This window comes from Apodemus sylvaticus, chromosome 10, assembly GCF_947179515.1.
Source record: "Apodemus sylvaticus chromosome 10, mApoSyl1.1, whole genome shotgun sequence".
Taxonomy (NCBI): domain Eukaryota; kingdom Metazoa; phylum Chordata; class Mammalia; order Rodentia; family Muridae; genus Apodemus; species Apodemus sylvaticus.
Genome location: NC_067481.1, coordinates 37,083,190 through 37,105,765, shown reverse-complemented (window position 1 = coordinate 37,105,765; position 22,576 = coordinate 37,083,190). Strand labels below are relative to the sequence as shown.

Here is a 22,576-nt window from a genome sequence, read left to right as displayed (position 1 = left end):
TTGCATAAATCAATATCAACATCTGAATGGACTTTGCAGTCAAAACATTTTATATAACTTTTTTTAAGTTGTAAAGAGTATGTTTAACTCTATTTAAACTCAATCATAAAATACTAAATATTTAAAGTACCAGAAAGTATTGTGATGCTATATATTCTGAGGGGGAAATATATGTAGCAAGACAGAGATAAACATGGGAGCCTTGAAAATGGCCGTCATCTATGTGGAAGGATTGTATGGTAACTCTTTACTACAGAATTGCTGAGGATAAATCTCCACCTTGGTGATTAAGCATGATGTTCTCCGGCTTCAGGTCTCGGTAGATGATCCCTTTTTGATGTAAATGCCCCAAAGCCATGGAGATTTCAGCCAAGTAAAAGCTGGAAACAAAAGTGATTTAATAAAAATTTTAAAAGTAATCTATCCAAAGCAGTTTATGTATGGAACAAAATTCCTTGAAAGAAACAGACATGCACCAAAGACCAAATTAGTGGGGGCAAAAGAATGTACTGGGAAAGAGATGATGGCACAGGTGATGCCACAATGAGGGGACACTTGTCACTCATTTTAGTCAAGCTATACCATGTTTTAATTTTCCCATTAGAACACAGTGCTTAAAGTGCAAAGATGTCCAGTCTATTGTAACTATTATTGATTAGGTTCTAGTCTCTCTGTGTAGGAATTAGGCCAAGAGTCTTTCAGATCAACCAATTTCCTCCCACCCTCCCCCAATTTAAGACTCCACAGGAAATAGAGACTTCATTATTCTGAGAGATCAAAGTCTTGGTCCTTATGACCTGGCGTGTAGAAGCCCACTCATCCCTTAGATATACCTCTGTGTATTAATAGACAGCAACGCCCACAGTATCTGCCCACCCTCTTGCCAGCCAGCCCACAACTATAAACTGTGTGACACTCAAATTTATCTACCTCAAAAGAATAAAGGGCTGAATCAACCCTGTCTGGATTCGAAAAGCACAAAGCACTGCAATACTGGCTGTGTAACAGTGTTGCAATCCTGCAGATTACTCCAGGATGGAGAGGGTGTGTCCTAGAGGACTGAGGCAGTTTCACAGCTAGCAGGACCACAGCCTCCACAGGGCTCAGAGAGCCTCCTCCAAAAAGGGGCACTTCATCCCTAAGGCTCTTAAATGCAGCTTCTGTGTTAGAAAAGGCCTGAAATTAAACAATGGAATGCAGTTCGGTAATTAAGATAGAAAAAACATTTAAGTGTTTTCTAGTCAATTAATGTGTAGGTCAAACTGATTTACTGTTACCCAATACAGTCACTTCACAAAAGGATGTGTATATTTTTAATTTGAAGCAGATGCCATCTTACGAATAGGAGGGCAGATCCCATCCTGGCTATAAAACCAATCCACAGATGTATGTTCAGGGTTATCACCTCCCTAAGACTGCACCTTGGGAACTGGAAAGTCTAAAAAAAAGAGGAGATGATTTCTGATACTTTCCATTGCTCCACATACAAAAATTTCACTGGAAAACCACACTCACCCACAACCAAGGCAGGCAGCTTACCAATTCAAGGAAATTCTGCAGTGAAGAGCGGTCCACCCAAGGCCTGGGGGCAAAGGAATCACGTGACCTCCAATAGCTGCCCAGTCCCAAAGTTCCCCTTTGATGTTCTGAGCAACTGACTGCCTCCAGATCCATGAACCATGTGACTGCCCACATTGGGAAGGTAGTTTTGCTTTTAATTACATGAATCATTACCTGAATCCATACAATCACAAAAACTTTACTTACCAAGCTGTGTCTTCCATGAATATTCCCTCTCTTTCTAACTGCATAAATAGTTCTCCTCCTACAAAGAAAAAGTATTAGGAATAAATATCTTTACTTCCAGTCCTCTTCTAATAAGTTTGTATTTTCTTCTATTTGTAAGACTGACTCCTTAAAAATTAAAAAACAAAAATAGAAAACTGCTAAAAACTGAGGTTTTAAAGTCTCCAGGAAGCTATTTTAAGCAGCATTGTTATTTTATAAAACATCTAAGTTCAAGAACTAAAATTGGCTTGAAATTACAACTTTTATACCTGCGAATTTCAAAATATATATATTTCAGGCCTGATGTTTGTTTGTTTGGTTTTTTTGGTTTTTCGAGACAGGGCTTCTCTGTGTAGCCCTGGCTGTCCTGGAACTCACTCTGTAGACCAGGCTGGCCTCGAACTCAGAAATCTGCCTGTCTCTGCCTCCCAAGTGCTGGGATCACAGGCGTGCGCCACCACGCCCAGCTGAGGCCTGATGTTTAAATAAAAAGTCTTGATTAAAGCTCATATGTAAAATAGTACACAATTAAGTCACCTAAATTTTACTGAATGTGACATTCCTTTTTTCAGAACCCTTATATAAACTGAATGAACCTGATAGTGACATAATTTGAATATCAAAGTAATAGTAATAAAGGATTATACTGTAAAATCCAGGACCCCATAATGATGTAAAAAATAAAAGAACAGATACGGGTTTTCAATGGAAAACAGAAAGCTCTACATTGCAGTAGAGTGAGTGGCAGGATGGAGTAAGAAAATTACTTGGCAAACACTGTTAACAATTAGGAAGCAATGGACGCCAACACTGGACCTGAAAGCGTGATGAGATGAGATTCTGAAGTAATCTCAAAGTCTCTCAAGAGACACTGATTAATTCCAAAGGGGAAAACCCATACACATCATGTGATCACAATGAACATCAACAGCAGTGGGACAAAGATCTAAATACCATGCACCCTCCTGTTCTGAACGCTAAAAAGGAACAAAGTGTCACTTAAGACAGATCTGTCAAAATGCATAACCTTGATCCTAAAGAAACATCAGATAAACTCAAATTGATAGCATTCTATAGAAACTGTGCTATATACATTTTAAAAAATGTCAACATGACAAAGACAGACTAAGGAACTGTTCCATATTAAAGAAAACTAAAAGTTATTATTATATTAATGTTAATTTCCTAATTATAACTAGTTACATAAGAAAATGTCCCTGAACTTAGAAAGTAAATGCTAGAGTTTTAGTTATATAAATCTTTGAATAGTACAAAAAATGTTGACTGTGTATGTGTGCATACATGTGTACATACATGCTTGTGCATGAAAGGAAGATAAGCAAATGCAGTGAGGACGGGATGCGGAGAATCTAGGTAAGGGGTCCTGTACTACTCATAAAACCTATAGAAATCTGAAATTACAAAATAAAGTCACAAGATAAGCAGCATTAACAAAAAAAGGAGTGAAATTGTGAAGCTTTCAGGTCCGTGATATAAGAGCTGTTATGAAACTTGGTGTAGTTATGAGGCCTGGTGGCACATGCCTTTAATGCTAGCACTCAGGCCAATCTCTGAGTTTGAAGCCAGCCTGGTCTACATAGTAAGTTCCAGGACAGCCAGAACTGTATAAAGAAATCTTGTCTCAAAAAAAAAAAAAAAAAAAAAAAAAGAAAGAAAGAGAGAGAGAGAGAGAAAGAGAGAATACCAAGTATGTGTGCACATCTGTGATATAGATATGATTCAGGAACCACATGTGGTAGTTCATACTTGTAGTAATCCCAAGGCTGTGCAGGACTGCCAGGAACTCAAAGGCAGCATCAGCTACACAGTGAGCTCCAGGCCAGCCTGGTCTGCAGAATGAGACCTTGTCACAAACAAACAAACAAATAAACAAACAAACAAACCAAAGAAAAAATAAAAGGGAGTCATAAATTCCCAGCAGGGAGCAGGTCCTTGGAAATGTGATTGAAAGATGTAATTCAAAAACATTCAGTATCTTTTAATACTCTCAGTAAGCTTCCACATTTTGATTTAGAATATTTAATGGGGTATGTAGATTATAGTAGATACCCCAGCTTACTATTGTGTTAATACTTGATTACAAGAAGATTTTAAATAAAATTTTACAGACAGGAAAACTTTCCAAGTTTCTTTCATATATGTCTGTAAATAGAACCATTTGTTCACATGTGAATTTCTTTCTTCAATGTATTCATCAATTTTTAGCCTTGTTCACAATGAGAAGAAAGCATTTTTCACTGGAAAGAAATGTTTGAACCCAGTTTCTGGAGCAAATGTAAATAATTACAGGAACTATGTACTAACCACTGAGATACTCAAGGATGAGGTAGAGTTTTCCACCGGTCTGAAAGGCATAAATTAAATCCACAATGAAAGGATGCTTTACTTCCTCCAGAATATTCCGCTCTGCTTTTGTATGAGCTGTATCTTTAGCATTTCTTACTATCATTGCCTAAAGGAAAAGAGATGATCTATAAGAACAAAATAGTGAACATTTTTATCCTATGGTAATTGGAAAAATCTATTTTATGCTTTTCTGGCTAATACAGAATAGTTTCTACCAGAAACGGAGCTGGGTGAGGTTAATGGAGGCTACTCACTGTTTATGAATATCTAAATCTGCTGGAGTTTTGTAGCAAACATGTAAATGAAAACTTAGATGGGTTTTTCTAGGCATCTGTAAACAGATCAAGTTTATGCATATATTCACTAATACGTGAGGCCTTGGTGTGCTCCCAACGCTAGGCCAAGAGAATAGAAATAAAATAAAGAATCCTGTCCTTGGAGCCCAGAGGGTCAAGAGAAAAGATGTCAATGAAAGCAAAAACAGAACACTATGGGTAAGCAGAGCAACTCATCAGCCTGGCAAGATGCCTTTCTGAACACCACCACAACAAAACTGTCACGTTAAAGTGAAATGTGGAAGTTTAAAAAGCACTCCATGGACAAGTGGTCCAACGACGGGACAGGATGTGTCTAGGAAACCCACAAGGTCACCATGTGAAAGAGTGGTTAGATTCAGCTGGAGGAGGAGACAGGGGCCAAGAAATGGAAAGCTGTACATCTAGGGAAAAGTGCTGAAAGCTTAGGGGCAAAGACCTACTGATGAGTGCAGTGAGTGACCCTCTGCTCGGAGTGGGATTGTGATGTTAGGGAAGAGATGAGCTCTGTACAAGAACCCAGGGAAACTGCCTTACAACTAAGAAAATAAAGATAAATAAAACTGAGAAAGGCAAAAGGCTTGTCATTTGTGCTTGCAGCCTGACCAGTTTTAAGAAATAATGAAAGACCACTGTGAAGGCACATTCCTACAACTTCAGCACGTGAAAAAGATACAGGCAGGAAGATCAGGAGTTCAGGGACAGTCACTAGTAAGTTTGAGATAAGTCTAAACTACATAAGATCTTGTCAACAACAATAACAACAACAAAGAATTTTGAGAAAATTATGTAGGTTTAGAGACATAAGTTCCAGGAAATTATTGCAGTAGTAAGCCCCAGTATTGTGGGGCGCTTACATACATTATCAGTTGTAACAATATCTACAAAGGTTAAAAGACTAGAAACAGCCAGGCAGTGGTGGCACACGTCTTTAATCCCAGCACTTGGGAGGCAGAGGCAGGTAGATTTCTGAGTTCGAGACCAGCCTGGTCTACAGAGTGAGTTCCAGGATAGCCAGGGCTACACAAAGAAATCCTGTCTCGAAAAACCAAAAAAAAAAAAAAAGACCAGAAACAAACCATATGTAGTATTGGCTAATGGTCTACAGAATCTACATACACACAGCCATGAAAAGAATAAGCAACATTTCTAGCAGGTGAGGTGAGAAGAACACAGAGTACAGTACCACTTACAGTCCATATAGTATATGCTCCATTTTGTCAAAGAATGAGGAAAAAGTACAAACCTAACCTGGACATGACGACAAAGGCCTAGAATTCCAGTACTTGAAAGCAGAGCCAAGATAACCATAAGTCTGAGGTCAGCTTATGCCAAGCCAACCAGAACACCACATTAAGACCCTGACTGAAAAATCCAACCAAACATATATCTATCTGGTTTCTATCTATAAGATTAAACAACAATCAAGAAAGCCTCAAAGCTAACAGTTTAAAGAAACAAACAAACAAAAAAGAGTAAGAGAATTAGACTTGTAAGTATATTTGATGAGTTAAATCTCAATGATTTGCCATCATCCATCATCTGCATCCATTGCAATTATAGCAATTTTAATTTCTGACTGTTAATAACTTTACATACTCTAAGAATAAAATATAATCAAGGACAGAAATGTAAAATAAAAGTAAGCACTACAGAAATACACAAATTGACCAGCTTGGTGGGCACATCTTTAGTCCCCTTTAGCAGGTGGATCTCTAAGAGTTTAAGGCCAGCCTGGTCTTCACACTAAGCTTCAGGGATGGGCAGGACTACATAAAGACAAACAAACAAAATAAACCTACAAATAAGAATGTTCTGTTGAGGGACTTTTGGGGAGTGGGGGGCCAGAAAAGGGGAAATCATTTGAAATGTAAATAAAAAATATATCGATTTAAAAAAAAAGAAACAAACAAACAAAATGGTATATTATTGCCATTATTTGAAAAAAACAACAAAAAACAAACAAACAAAAAAGAATGTTCCTTTGATAATTTGTCACAGAAGCAGAAGGAAAGACAATAGGTGACTTTAAACTGTACACTCTTGCGCTGGGAGTGAGGCTCCACAGGCACAGTTCTTATTCAACACACATGAAGCCTTGGGTTTAATCCCCAGTACCACAGTGGTGGTACAAGCCTATAAAGCTAGCATGCAAGAGGCTAAGGCAGAACTTCTGAAGTTTAAGTTTAGTCTGAACTAGTACAGGGGGTTCTAGGCAACCCTAAGCAACAACAGATGCTATTTGTAAAACAAAACAAATAAAAACTAATTTAAGAAACAAAACAGAATTCTCATTAGCACCATTTGAAATCCACAATGAATTATAATAGAAAGAGATAACAGAGAAAGACAAGTCTAGACTGGTTCTTCCTTTTCTGAGGGCTTTTGAGACAGAATGTCACTCAGAAGCCCCAGCAGGCCTTATACTGATTGATACAGCTGAAGTGGTGGGCTACAAGCATGAACCACCACAGCCAGCTCATACTGACTCCTCCGGTAATCCTTTTTGAGAAAAGGTCCTCTTTTATTGCCCAGACTGATCTTGAATTCCTGAGTTAAGTGGTCCTGTCCTCATCTGGTTGGAAAGCCACTGTCCCTTGTACCAATTCTATTTTTGTTTTTCTAGACTCTTCTTTTAATTAGATCCCATGTATTCCAGGCTGGCTTCAAACTCACTGTGTAGACAAGAATGACTCTGAATGTCTGATCCTCTTCTCTGCACCTCCCAAGCTAAGTCACTGACAAGTATGCGCCACAACCCAAGCACATAGGGTTCCAGATCAAACACTGGGCTTTTTGCATGCTAGATAAGCATTCTACCAACCAAGCCACATCCCCAGGCTTTTCTGAGTTTGAAAAATGGTTTTACTATGTAGCCCAGATTGGCTTCAACTTAAAATCCTGTATTAGTGTTCTAAATGCTGTGATTATAGGTTTGTGCCACTATACCCAACTTATGCACAATCTGGCTTTGATTCTTTAAAAAGAAAAAAAACAAAGCAAAAACACTTTTTGTTTTGTTTTGTGTTTTAGAAAAATTTTCTTGCCAGGCATGGTGATGCATACCTTTAATCTCAGAACTTGAGAGGGAGAGGCAGGCAGAACTTGAACTCTGTGAGTTCAAGGCCAGCCTGGTCTACAGAGTGAGTTTCAGGACAGCCAGGACTACATGTTTCAAAAAATAAAATAAAACAATACAAAAACATTTCTCTTTTAAGTATGTGTATATGTGTAGGGGAATGTGTAAAGTGCAGGGATCCGCAGAGGCCAGAAGCATCAAATCCCCTTGGAGTTCAGAACTTCAGGTAGTTATGAGCCAAATAACTGATTTGGACTCTTGCATAAAAGACAATTCTTAAAAAGAGTAAGAAATAGCTCTATAGTGAACTAAAGACACAAGGCTATTCACAATGGTCCACACCTGTAATCCCAGCACTAGGCAAGTGGAGATAGAGAATTGGGAGTTCAGGGTCATCCCCAGTTATACAGTGAGTTAGAGCCAGCTTGGCTATGAGACCCTATTTTCCAAAAAAAAAAAAGGACAACGGGGAAAGTCTGAACAAAGACTATATATTAAGAAACAGTAGCAGGGCAGTGGTGGCGCATGCCTGTAATCCCAGCACTCTGGGAGGCAGAGGCAGACGGATTTCTGAGTTCGAGGCCAACCTGGCCTACAGAGTGAGTTCCAGGACAGCCAGGGCTATACAGAGAAATCCTGTCTCAAAAAAAAAAAAAAAAAAAAAAAAAAAAGGAAGAAGAAGAAAAAAGGAAAGAAACAGTAATGAACATTAATGTTAACATTTTCAAAATAATTATATTATAGGCCAGGCAGAGGTCTCGAAAAAAACAAAATCCAAACAAACAAACAAAAAAAACCAAATAAAAATTTGAATGTAGCCGGGCGGTGGTGGCGCACGCCTGCAATCCCAGCATTTGGGAGGCAGAGGCAGGCAGATTTCTGAGTTCGAGGCCAGCCTGGTCTACAAAGTGAATTCCAGGACAGCCAGGGCTACATAGAGAAACCCTGTCTCAAAAAAAAATTTTTTTTTTTGAATGTTCAGCAAAAAAGGAGATGTTTAGCACTGGTGCACAGACATACATCCAAGTAAAATAACCATACACATTAAATAAATCACTATTAAATCAAAGTTAAAATAGACCAATTTAAAAGATACAGTTCAGGGTGGGAAAGATGGCTCTGTAGTTAAGAGTACCAGTTGCTTTTCCAGGGGACTCAGGTTCAAATCCTAGCACATACACAGTGGCTCAAACTGTCCATAACTCCAGTTCCAGGGGAGCTGACATGCTCTTCAGGCCTCTATGGGTACCAGAAATGTATAGACATATATGCAGGCAAAATACTCATACTTTTAAAACAATAAAATGTTTTCTTCAAAAAGTGGAACAAAACAATTCCTCTTAAAAACTGAATAGACCTCAGAATTTAGGGGGAATTACACATATGTGGCAGCAGAGAAGAATGGATGGTGGATAGGCAAACTACAGCAAAATGTCACAGTGTGGCCCTGGAGAGATGACTGTCATAGCAACAGCTCTGCAAGCATGAGAACCTGAGGAGCTGAGTTCAAACTCCCCGCACCAACATAAAGAGCTGTCCAGGGCTGTGTCTGTAACTCCAGCACTGAGAAGCAGGTAGATCTCAAGAGCTTACTGGCCAGGCTTGCTGAGAAACTGTCAACTCCCAATTCAGTAAGAAATTATACTGTTTCTCAGGGCAGTAAAGAGAGGATTAGAGAAGATACTACATCCCTGAGCCTGGTGACATATACCTTAAATCCCAGCACTCAGGAGGTAGAGGCAGATGGATATCTTCCAGTGTGAGGTCAGCCTGATCTATATAGAGAGTTCGAGGCCAGCCAGAACTGCATAGTAACACTGTCAAAGGAAGGGAAGGGAAGGGAAGAGGGAAGGGGGGAAGGGGGAAGGAGGGGGAAGGAGGGGGAAGGAGGGGGAAGGAGGGGGGAAGGAGGGGGGAAGGAGGGGGAAGGAGGGGGAAGGAGGGGGAAGGAGGGGGAAGGAGGGGGAAGGAGGGGGAAGGAGGGGGGAAGGAGGGGGAAGGAGGGGGAAGGAGGGGGGAAGGAGGGGGGAAGGAGGGGGAAGGAGGGGGAAGGAGGGGGAAGGAGGGGGGAAGGAGGGGGGAAGGAGGGGGAAGGAGGGGGAAGGAGGGGGAAGGAGGGGGAAGGAGGGGGAAGTGGGAAGGGGGGGGGGGAAGGGGGGAAGGGAAAGGGAAAGGGAAAGGGAAAGGGAAAGGGAAAGGAAAGGGGAAAGGAAAGGAAAGGGGAAAGGAAAGGGGAAAGGAAAGGGGAAAGGAAGGGAAAGGGGAAAGGGGAAAGCGGAAAGGGGAAAGGAAAGGAAAGGGAAAAGGAAAGGAAAGGGGAAAGGAAAGGAAACGGGAAAGGAAAGGGGAAAGGAAAGGGAAGGGGGAAAGGAAAGGGAAAGGGGAAAGGGGAAAGGAAAGGAAAGGAAAGGAAAGGGGAAAGGAAAGGAAAGGAAAGGAAAGGAAAGGAAAGGAAAGGAAAGGAAAGGAAAGGAAAGGAAAGGAAAGGAAAGGAAAGGAAAGGAAAGGGAAAGGAAAGGGGAAAGGGGAAAGGAAAGGAAAGGGGAAAGGAAAGGGGAAAGGAAAGGAAAGGAGAAAGGAAAGGGGAAAGGAAAGGAAGGAGAAAGGAAAGGGGAAAGGAAAGGAAAGGGGAAAGGAAAGGAAAGAGGAAAGGAAAGGGGAAAGGAAAGGAAAGAGAGAGAAAAAGAGAGAGAAAGAAAGAGAGAAAGAAAGAAAGAAAGAGAAAGAAAGAAAAAGAGAGAAAGAAAGAGAGAAAGAAAGAAAGAAAGAGAGAGAAAGAAAAAGAGAGAAAGAAAGAGAGAGAGAGAGAGAAAGAGAGAAAGAGAGAGAAAGAGAGGGAGGGAGGAAGGAAAGAAGGAAGGAAGGAAGGAAGGAAGGAAGGAAGGAAGGAAGGAAGGAAGGAAGGAAGGAAGGAGAGGGCTGGAGCTATGGCTCAGCAGTTAAGAGCACTGACTACTCTTCCAGATGTCCTGAGTTCAATTCCCAGCAACTCATAAGCATCCATAAAGGGATCCGATACCCTCCTCTGGTGTGTCTAAAGATAGCTACAGTGTACTCATATACATAAATAAATCTGAAAGAAAGAAAGAAAGAAAGAGAGAGAGAGAGAGAGAGAGAGAGAGAGAAAGAAGGAAAGAAAGAAAGAAAGAAAGAAAGAAAGAAAGAAAGAAAGAAAGAAAGAAAGAAAGAAAGAAAGAAAGAAAGAAAGAAAGAAAGAAGGAAGGAAGGAAGGAAGGAAGGAAGGAAGAAACAAGGAGAAACAAAATGCTGTGGTCAGGTGGCTGGAAAGATGGCCGCCTGCTTAAGAGCATCTGCTCGCCACTGCTGCAGAGGACCCAGGTTGGGCTCCCAGCATTTACTGCAGCTCACAGCCATTTGGAACTCCATGGGATACATGCACCAGGCATGCATGTTGTGCAAACATACTACATACAAGTAAACATTCATACATGTAAAATACAAATAAAATACAAATAAATCTTAAAAAAACAAGCTGTATGGTCAACAGCTTCAGAGCACAGCAATGTAAACTAAGCCCCTAAATAAAGACTATTGCATTTAGCATCTGGAAAGTCAGTGATGACCCAGGAGAAGGGTATCACTGAAACAGAGTCAAGGCAAAATATGAACGAAAACAAAACACAACTTGAAAAAGCACAGGCAGAGTTGGTGGTAAGGCTCAGCAGTTAAACACACCTGCTGTCAAGCCTGACGACCTAAAATGGTGGAAAGTGAGAACCAATTCCTACAGTTTTTCCTCTGAGCTACACACACACCATGAAATGTACACATACCCCAAATAAATGAGAAAAAGAAAAAAAAAAAAAAGAGCAGAGGTGGTAGGTAATATGGACCTTACTTCCCAAGCCAAGTTCTGAAGATGCAAAAGGAGCTCTTGAGTAAAGGAAGGTTTTCCCTAAACATGTAACAGACATGAATTTCTTTAAAGAAATGATGGGGCCGGACGGTGGTAGTGCACGCCTTTAATCCTAGCACTTGGGAGGCAGAGGCAGGCAGATTTCTGAGTTTGAGGCCAGCCTGGTCTACAGAGTGAGTTCCAGGACAGCCAGGGCTACACAGAGAAAACCTGTCTCCAAAAACCAAAAAAAAAAAAAAAAAAAAAAAAAGAAAGAAAAGAAAAGAAAAAAAAGAAAGAAATGATGGGAAGCTGCGCGTGTTGACATATATATCCCTGTGATCCTAGAACTGAAGAGCCAGGATGGCAACAGGTTTGATGCCAGTCAGAGCAACTTAACAAACTCCTGACATTTGTCATGGTGAAAGCCAGCTGTGGCAGTGCACATTTGCAATTCTAACACTCCTACTTCAAGAAGGGAGGTCTCAGTAGGAGAGCTGTCTGGAAGCTTGCAGGCAGGCAGACAGCCTAATTACACACTGTGGAAGAAACAAGATGAAAGGCAAGAACCAATTCCCAAATACACACACTCACATTGAGGTGCGCTGCATGTACACATGCCCAGACAAACACAAAAAATAAAATTGTTTATGGAAAAAAAATCCAGGAGAGAGAACAGAACAAGAGTGATTAAATAACAGAGTAAAGTATCCCAACAGGTAGAAAGGAATCGGATGTAAAACAAAGCAGTTAGCTCCAGAAAAGCACACATTTCGCTAAGTAAAAAATGCAGGTTAAGACAGTGCTGGGATAGGGACTAGAAAGGGCAGCTTAAAGAAATCAAGGATGACTGTCTCACAAGGTGGATCAGAGGGGCAGAGAGGAACAGCTCTGGGCAGCTAGGAAAACAGAAGGATTTGTGCTGGCTGATACCAAAATGTTGGGACACTTGAGATCTTAACAAGTAATAAAATGGGAGCTGAAGTTTCTCCATTTTTCCCAAAAGCAATCTATAGATTTGTGCAATTTCTGCCAAAAAAAAATGCTCTGTGGGTGATGTCGGAACATAGAGAAACAAGCTGATTCAGATTAGCATCTCACTAAATATAAGCTCAGTTGGGGAACAAGTGAATCAATTACACACTACATTAATTAGAATGGTCTCAGAATAAAATAAGAAGGGCACGAAGACCTTGAATTAAATGGAAGCAGAAACTGAAGGAGCTGAAGTAAAGGCTCGAGTCGGTTAGTTAGGTAAGGCAACGGCCCAGAAGAGTAAAGCCTGGACGCAAGAGGAAGATGACTTAAATATTAGTGAGTATGAAGAAAAAAACCAGAGACTATAGGTACATATGTATGTGTGTGTGTGCATATATATATTGTATCTATATATAGAAATATACTTTAAAGAAGTCTGTTACCATCTCATTTAGGGATTTAGAATTAAAACCCTAGTTGTTTGAAGAAGTCTGTTTAACCTAGTTTGAATTATCATACAATACATCCACGCACTGAAAGAGTACATGAGGGCAGATGAGATAGCTCAGCAGGTAAAGGAGACTGCCACCAAGCCTGTCAACCTGAGTTTGATCCTCGGAACCCACATGGTCGGAGGAGCAAACTCACTCCCAAAAGTTGTCCTTTGACCTACACAAACAAACAGACAAAATTTTTGAAATATAATAAAAAAAATTTAAAGATAACATGATACTCACTAAAATATATAAATTTTAGGGGATTTGTTTGGTTGGTTGATTTTGTTTTGTTTTGTTTTGTTTTTCGTGGAGACAGGTCTCCCTATGTAGCCCTGTCTGTCCTGAAACTCATACACATAAAATAAATGCATCTTTAAAACTGATTTTAAATTACTGATTTTAAAAACAAAAAATTTAAAAAAAAATAAAATAAATAAAAAATTAAAAAATTAAAAAAAAAAACAAAAATTAAAACTATGGTACAACCTTTAATTCTATCACCCAGGAGGCAGAGGTAGGTGGATCTCTGTTCTAGGCAAAGTAGGGCTCCATAGAGCATTTCTAAAATTAACAAAAAATTAAAACTAGTAGTAAGAGTCAAAAAGACATAACACTATATAACTTTCATACGAGAACATCTGAAGAGTTGGAATGTGGGGTAAGAGCACGTGCTGCTCTTACTGAGGACCTAGGTTTGATTCTCAGCACCCACAGGTGGCGACTCACAAACTGTAACTCCAGCTCCAAGGGCCCTGATGTAGGTACCAAGCATGCTCATGTGCACAGACACACACATAGGGAAAACACTAATCACATAAAATTTTAGAAGAAAGGAGGGAGAGGAAACAGGGAGAAAGTGAGGAAGGGAGAAAGAAGGAGAGAGAGGAAGAGAAGGAAAGAAGAAAATATCAAATATTTTTTAGAAATCATCACTAGATAAAAGGATTGTGAGGCTGGAGAGATGGCTCAGTGATTAAGAGCACTGACTGCTCTTCCAGAGGTCCTGTGTTCAATTCCCAGCAACCACATGGTGGTTCACAAGCATCTGTAATGGGATCCAATGCCCCCTCTGGTGTGTCTGAAGACAGCTACAGTGTACTCATATAAATAAAATAAAATAATAAATCTTTAAAAAAAAAATAAAGGATTGGGAATCAGACTAACAAGAGATGGCTCAACAGAAAGTCTCAGATATATATGAATGAGGCAAAGTTCTAAGTAAAAAAAAATTTTTTTTTTTTTTGGTTCTTTTGGATTTGGTTTTTATTTTTTCGAGACAGGGTTTCTCTGTATAGCCCTGGCTGTCCTGGAACTCACTCTGTAGATCAGGCTGGCCTCGAACTCAGAAATCCCCTGCCTCTGCCTCCCAGAGTGCTGGGATTACAGGCGTGTACCACCACCGCCTGGCGTAAAAATTATTTTTGACACCGAATATATTCCTAGATATCGATGAGCAGTGTTACACGGTAATAGTTGGCTTGGTTAGCCTGTGTAAGGGCCTAGGTTCAAATCCCAGACTTATACACACATACACACACACACACCCTACACAATCAAAGAAGTATAAAAGTATAATAGATTCTTAACCAGGCGAGCCAACGCATGCCCATAATCAAGAGGCTGAGATAGAAGAAAACTTGGAAGTTTGAGGCCAGGATAGTTTATATAGTAAGACTCTGCCTCAAAAATACAATTTAAGATGGGCGGTGGTGGCGCATGCCTTTAATCCCAGCACTTGGGAGGCAGAGGCAGGCGGATTTCTGAGTTCGAGGCCAGCCTGGTCTACAAAGTGAGTTCCAGGACAGCCACAACTACAGAGAAACCCTGTCTCGGAAAAAAAAAAAAAATTAATCTAAAAGGCATACTAGTATACACCTTTGATGCTCTGGAAGTAGAGACAGGTAACTTTTTATGTTTGAGGCCAGCCTGGTATACATAATGAGTTTCCAGGCTATAGTGAATCCCTGTCTCACCCCTACCCATTTATGTCTCAGTGGTGTAGTGCACACCGTGACAGTCACGGCTGGGGTGGGGGGGGGGGATGCTCATGGGTAAAATCCTTGACTTGCCACTATGAGAACTTACTTGAGTTTGATTCCCAGAACCCACATAAAAACCAGATATGGTAATATTAGCCCATAATCCCAGCACCTCTGCAGCAACAAGAGGCGGAAGACAGGAGATACTCAGAAGCTTGGTGGAGCAATTAGTCTGCTATATAATGTGGGTAACAACAAAAGACCTTACTTCAAACAAGGTGAAAAGTGAAGTCCCACACCCATCGTCCTCTCACCTCCAAATCCCACCATGAACACCAGTACTCAGTACATGCACAGACATGTACACATACGGAGATGGAAAATAAATAAAACTTTAAGTATTAATCAAATCTGTTCAAATGTCATTAGTGTAGTATTAGGAAAGAGGGAGAGTCGGTGAGGGCCCAGAGCTCCGCACTAGAGCTGCAGACTGTTTGCTGCCACAGTGCTACCACTAGCTCTCAAACATACCTTTTTGTGGGCTTCCCCTTGGACTAAGTTCCATGCTTTCTATTCAACAATCTACTATATTTGCTTGGTTATCACCTTTATAAACTCAGCTACAAAAGTAATATATCTTGAATACTCATGCATACTTGTAAATTATGCTTGAATTTGGAAGGGTAAAGCAACAGAATCATGAGTTCAAGGCCAGTCTGGACTACATAGTGACCCTGTCTTACTACCACTACCTACAAAAAGCAATTATAAACAAACATCTTTAAGAACTTCTCAAGGCAGGATGGTCACTATAACAAGAAAATAAGGTATAAATAAAGAAATACAAAGTCGTGACATGCAGAAAACAGGATGGGATACTGAAGGAGCCAAGATTCAAGAATTGTGGCAAAGGGGTCTCTTAATGACAGACATGTCTAGAGGAATAGGGAATAAAAGGCTCCTAAGGAATCCAGGCATAGTAGTGCACACCTACAATCTCAGGGAATGACAAGAGGGCCAGTTCACGGCCAGTCTTAGTTATATGAAACCCTGTCTCAAAAACAAAACAAAACAAAACACACTAGAGAACACAGAGTAGAGCCAATGAAAATGAATCAAAAGGGCAAAATAGGAAAAAGGTGAGTTACGAGTGAAAGAAATGAAGTGACTAACTAGTTTAATACTTACTGGAAATGCTGTATTAAAAGCAGTAATAATATGCTTAACATTTAGAATGTGGAGACCAGAAGCTGAGAGTTCAGAGTGTTCACAATGGAAAATGCTCTCTTTTCTACCCTCACCAGAAATAAAAACACACATAAAACAAAATACATCTCACAACACTGTAAGGAGAATTGCGATAAATACTTTTCCTTTTCTGGGGAGAAGGGATGCTGCAGATGAACCCTGGATCTCTTGTATACTGAACGAACATGCATTCTACCCCTGGGTTAAAACCACAGCACCTACAGACATTTTATAGCAATTAAGATATAGCATAGAGAGTGAAAGGGGGGAAAGGAGTCACCTTCTTAAGCACCTTCATGGCAAATATCTTCCCAGTATTTGCTCCTGTTACTTTTCGTACTTGAAAAACCTGGACAAAGAAATGAGTGTTTGCATGTTATCAAAAGCCAAACCACGCAAGTCATCTTCCATGATTCCCATTTATAAGAAACATGTGACACTGTTGTTTATACTATAAAAAGTGCACCACAAAGGACTGTGCACAAAAATGGTCTATTAGTAGAGGCCACATTTTAGGATTAGGGGAATCTGTGAACCGTGGGTCTTTCTGTAGTCTGCTGCCACCCGAAGGCAGTGTATGGAAATACCCAACTGAACAGCACTCAAAATCCTAGCTCACTCAGCACCAACTATCAGTGTTCCCAACCTTGTAAAACAAATTTCTAGTTTTCTATATAAATTGATTCCAGGGATAAACTTGTATTATTTCACATAACAGTGACAATAACTGACAGACATGTTTACTTACTTCATTGAGATAGCTTCTTACCCAACACTTATAATTAACAACTAATATATGTTAAGATTCAAACTGTTACATATTCAGGATGATTAGAACATATTCCAATGTTCCCTTAAACTTAAGAATAAACTACAAATGTCACACTTCTAAATACTGACATAAGAATAGTATAGACAGTTCTTGATCTGATGAAGTTTAACTGTCTCTTAGAAGTGAATGTCTGCGGTATGAGTTATCTTGGGCAAAACATAAAAATAAGATCTTAAATTATAAAGCCTAGGGCAAAACTATGAAACCCTTTCTTACAGTCTTTCCTATTTCTTAGATACTGCAAGTTAAAGAAAATGCATTCAGATTCAAGCCTCAGTAACACATAATTTAACATACATGAAATGAGGCACAGTGTACCCATGTTTAAAGGGGAATCCTGTATAAGATTCCTTGGGCAAAGAAAAGAAACAGTGCTGTAACAGCAGAGCTGATCTGGTACACTACCTATTTACCTACTCAGTAAATACTGAGGGTTTCCACTATGCCCATGTGCAGTATAGGGAAGGAAGGGGAACTGAACTTCTGCCCCTCAAATCATATGAGTCATGGTCAGATCCTACACTGATGAATGGAACCAGTGCATAAAAACAAGCCACCCCAACCAAGGACAACTGTTTAAAGCATGTCCTACCTTTCCATAGCCCCCTTTACCAAGTACCCGAAGTAGCTCAAAACATTCTGGTCGGATTTTTTCTGGCCCTCTGTTCACACTAGTTTCTGAGATTTCAAATTTCTCACAATGTTCCATGCCACTGGAAAGAAAAGCAAAACCAAAAGTGAATTTGCAAAATGTTTAATTATATCCAGCACATTGTTAGAAAGGAGAGAGAAATGGATGTGGGTAGGTAAAAGAAGAACAAGTACATGATGGTAAATCTAGTATCTGTGATCCTTATAAGTCACCTGATGATTGAGACCATGACATGTCTGGGTCAAGATCAGCCCTATTTGCTCACAGAACTTACATTATTACTTATTTTCTTAAATATCAAGCACCAGGGCTAAAGAGATGGCTCAGTGGTTAAGAGCACTGACCGCTCTTCTAAAGGTCCTGAGTTCAAATCCCAGCAACCACATGGTGGCTCACAGCCATCTGTAATGGGGTTCAACGCACTTTTCTGGTGTGTCTGAAGACAGCAACAGTGTACTCATATACATAAAATAAATAAATAAACCTTAAAAAAAAAAAAGAGCACCAACTGCTCTTTCTGAAGTCCTGAGTTTAATTCCCAGCAACCACATGGTGGCTCACAACCATCTGTAGTGGGATCTGATGTCCTCATCTGTTGTGTCTAAAGACAGCAAAGGTGTACTCATATGCATTAAATAAATAAATAAATAAATAAATAAATAAACAATTCTTTTAAAAAATATACTAAGCAGCCCCAAAGGAAGAAAATTAGAACATGTTTACAAAGCTGACAATGCAAGCAAGCCTTCTACTTACTCAAATTTCATTCTTTCAAAATGTCCACGAGATTAGTTATTACCCAACATTCAGCAACTTTAGCAAAAGATCTAGGATCCTTCAGAAATGACTCAATTAGTTGTTAAATAGCCCAGGCCTATCTTAAACTAATTAGGTAACCCAGGTTGGCCTCAAAGTCATCCTCCTGCCTCAGCCTCTTGAGTGTAAGCATTACAGGCACTTACCACCACACCCATGTTTGTTTAGTTTAAAATTTCTTGATAATAAAATATATCTGCATTTCTTCCCATGACTGACTTTTCCAAATTATTAGCTTAAAGACTCCAAAAAAGGCATGGAGTGTGTCTGTCATATACATGCTCCCCAGGTAAGTAGCTGGTCTTCTCCATCTCTTGTCATGCTCTCTACTGCAGGGTGGAGTATGGAGCAAATTAACCACATACTCACCTAACCGAGCTCATTCAACATGACTTAAAATTGCATTAATCTCTCTGTCTGAATGATGTATTCAAGAATTTTGGGAACACTAGCAATAATTTTCAATAAGAAAAAGTTACAAACACAGTTTTCTGTATTAAATGAATAAAATTTCCTAAAAACTTAAAAACTCATTATTTATATTTCATCTTTTTCTACATACAGAATATTAAAATTCTCATGTTCTATTCAGCAACTTGATAAGTGAGTTTATAAGCAGATTATTAAAGCCCTTGAGGCTATGGACAAGGACAACCTACTTGAAAGAAACAGCACAATGGAACTCTTTCCATAGACACTTACAGTTCATATGGTCCAACTCCCCCATGGTCCATGCTTTCATTTAACTGACCCTGAAAAATATTTTAAGTTTTAAAAATAAATAACACCAGAAACTCAAATTTTAAGAAGTTCAATGCTTTATCTTATAATTCATAGAGAATAAATGCAATAAACCAGTTTAAAGTTTCTACTTCACTACCAGACAAACATGGTGAACAATATAAAGTACACAAACAACACTAGAAATTGCGCTTTCAAGGTTTTTCATTTTATACAACCAGCTACAGCAGCTAGTCATTCATAGCCTAAAACAAAATAAAGGGAGTTTTCCTTCAGCAATTATATTTATCATCTATTAAATATTTTTGATGAAGCTAAAGGCATTATATTATGAGATAGTAAATCAAGTTATATACTTCTGTTAGGTAGACTAACATGTCATAAACATGAACATGCCTAAGACAACCACAACTAGCCCAAGACATACAATGTACAATGTGGCTAATTAAGGCAAAATAATTAACTAACCAATATAATAGTTAAGCATCATAATGACCAAACATTTATTCTAGCACAGAATAAATGAAAATTGGAATTAACCTATTATGCACAGGCAACCTCAAAATTAAATCCAGAAAATACTATTCACCACAGAATCAGTAGAAATAGTTTAGAAGGTCCGGTGATGGCACATGCCTTTAATACCAACACTAGGGTAGCAAAGGCAAGCAGATTTCTTTTGAGTTCGAAACCAGCCTGGTCTACATAGTGAGACCATGTCTCAAAACAAAACAAAACAAAAAACTCAACAGCTTATAGTGGGGCTGAAGACATGACTCAGGTTAAGAGAATATGCTGTTCTGTTAGGAGGCCTAATGTCAATTTCCGAGACCCACAACAGGCAGCTCACAATGGCTTATAACTGCAGCATGGGAAGGATTTGGGGAGAATCTGAACCCTTTACTGTTTTCCTCAGGCACCTCCAGTCATGTGTACAGACACAAGCACACACACAATTTAAAACTTATCTTTTTTAAAGTACAGCTTAGTTATTAGGCACGGTATGGAATGCCTATAACCCCAGCACTTTAGAGATGAAGGCAGGAGAAATGCTGAATGTTTGAAGCTAGCCTAGTCTAAACAGTAAGGTCCAGGCTAACCAGGACAAACAGTCAGACTCAAATAAATAAAAAAAAATTTAAATAGGAAAAAAAAAAAGTCTGGTAGCATAGTCCTGTAATTAATTGTAACTACTTTATTAAGAGATTGAGATCATAAATTCAAGACCTACATAGAGTATGTTCACAGTCACCCTGAACTTGACAAGAACTCATATCAAAAACAAAAGGTCTTGTTAGAGCACTGGACTGGTGTGTACAAAGACCTGGGTTTGATCCTCAGCAGGTCTAGCCCCGCTAAGCCCTAATAAGGTGGGGAAAAATAAAAAAGAAAAATATAATTTTGAAAAATAAGTTAGGATCCTAATTGGTGTTTCTCCAAATACATAAAGGAAAAATAACCACTCAGAAAACTATCCAACATTAGTACTAGAAAGAAGACGAACAGAGACAGACTAAGTGACATCTTCCCTTTCACCAGACCTGCAGAGAGCAGAAGGGGATGGAGGGAGAAGAAAACAGAAAGGGAGAGCAAGAAGAGGGAGAGGTACAGGAAGAGAAAAGGAACTATCATACTCTGCTAGTATGAACATAAAATGTACAAGTACTTCAGAGATCTCTTAAAAGTACAGCATACCCTGATTGGACAGATGGCTCAGCAGGTGAGAGCACTGGCTACTCTTCCGGAGGACCCAGGTTAACTTTCTAGTGGTTCAGGAAATCTGACATCTTCTGGCCTCTGACAGTCACATACGTCATGCAAATGGCACACAGACATACATGCAGATAAAATATACCTAACATAATATTTTTTTAAAAGTTAAACATAGTCTGTGCACAACAACAATCCTTTAATCCCAGCAATCTGGAGGCAGAGACAGAATATACTTGAGTTCAAGGCCAGCCTGGTCTATATTAGGTACTTCCATGACAGCCAGTGCGACATAGGGAGACCCTATCTCAAACAAACAAACAAACAAACAAACAAACAAACAAACAGGTTAACCATAACCAAGCAAGACTGAAGAGAAGGCTCAGTGAATAAGAGCACTAGCTGCTCTTCCACAGGACTAGGGTTCAATTCCCAGCACCTATGTGGTGGATTCATAAGCATCAATAATTCCAGTCCCAGGGGATACAAGGCCTTTTTTTGGCCTCCAAGAGCCTATACACACATGGTGTGCAGGCAAAACACAAACATACATAAAAATAAATATTAAAAAAAGTTGGGCTGGGCGCACGCCTTTAATCGCAGCACTTGGGAGGCAGATACAGGTGGGTTTCTGAGTTAGAGGCCAGCCTGGTCTACAGAGTGAGTTCCAGGACAGCTAGGGCTACATAGAGAAACACTGTCTCGGAAAAAAAAAAAACAACAAAAAAAAAGGGGGGGGCAGCTGGAGAGATGGCTCAGCAGCTAAGAGCACTGACTGCTCTTCCAAAGGTCCTGAGTTCAATTCCCAGCAATCACAACCATCAGGGGCATCTGTAGACCCATGGAAGGCAGAGTTAGGCACACCTCTGTGAGTTTCATGTTAAACTGTTTTACATAGAGTTCCAGGCCAGCCTAAATGAGCTACATAGTGAGACCGTGTATCCAAAAACAAAAAAACCCATCTTTAGTTTCTGTCCTCTGTACAATCACACCTATACTTTAAAGATAAAAGACCAACTTCTATCAGATGTGATAAAACTGGTGTTACATAATTGTTTTATTTCTTAAATGTTGGTTTTACTTAATTTTAAATTGAAGACCACAGAGTAGTTAATAGGGAACTTCCTTTGAAGCGACCTCGAAGACATGCCCTCAGGCTGTGGTTTATTTCCTGAGCCTGCCCCACTCCCTGCACCTGCACTACAAATTTCCTACTGTTACTTTATAAAACAGGGACATATGAGGCACAGTTCTTTCTTGCCATTCACTACACCGTTACAAAAACTCTCACTTTAAGTTTCACTTGTGTGAAGCAGAGCCTGCTAAAGGAAAGTATTATACAAGATAGGCTGTATCAAACGAGCTGACCACAGTATTTGCAAAATTTTACATTAAAAATGTATGTAAAGAAATATATATGGGGCTGGAGAGATGGTTCAGCGGTTAAGAGCACTGACTGCTCTTCTAACGGTCCTGAGTTCAAATCCCAGGTACCACATGGTGGCTCACAACCATATGAGATCTGATGCCCTCTTCTGGTGTGTCTGAAGACAGCTACAAAGTACTTATATACATAAAATAATTCTTAAAAAAATGTTTTTTAAAAATTCTATGTAGCCCGGCAGTGGTAGCGCATTCCTGTAATCCTAGCACTTGGAAGGCAGAGGCAGGTGGATTTCTGAGTTCAAGGCCAGCCTGGTCTACAGAGTGAGTTCTAGG

The 22,576-nt window shown here is 39.6% G+C and overlaps 1 protein-coding gene across 8 annotated transcripts in view; it reads right to left on the bottom strand.

Annotated features, from left to right (window-relative positions):
- Rps6kb1 (ribosomal protein S6 kinase B1) overlaps positions 1-22,576 on the bottom strand; it is a 42,743-nt gene that overhangs the window by 15,231 nt on the left and 4,936 nt on the right. For 5 of the 8 annotated variants that reach the window (XR_007979839.1, XM_052196264.1, XM_052196263.1 and 2 more), the window contains exons 2-9: positions 19,109-19,158; positions 17,531-17,651; positions 16,387-16,455; positions 4,114-4,261; positions 1,768-1,825; positions 1,540-1,582; positions 1,422-1,438; positions 280-380 (exon numbers count right to left, since the gene is read on the bottom strand). Coding sequence is in view for 6 of the 8 variants with exons in the window: in XM_052196264.1 (XP_052052224.1) it covers positions 280-380; positions 1,422-1,438; positions 1,540-1,582; positions 1,768-1,825; positions 4,114-4,261; positions 16,387-16,455; positions 17,531-17,651; positions 19,109-19,158 (607 nt within the window). In the remaining 2 variants the exon portion in view is untranslated. Of the gene's footprint in view, positions 1-279; positions 381-940; positions 1,177-1,421; positions 1,439-1,539; positions 1,583-1,767; positions 1,826-4,113; positions 4,262-16,386; positions 16,456-17,530; positions 17,652-19,108; positions 19,159-22,576 lie in introns of those variants that run through there. The other 3 variants (XR_007979840.1, XM_052196261.1, XM_052196266.1) reach the window with 3 other exon arrangements.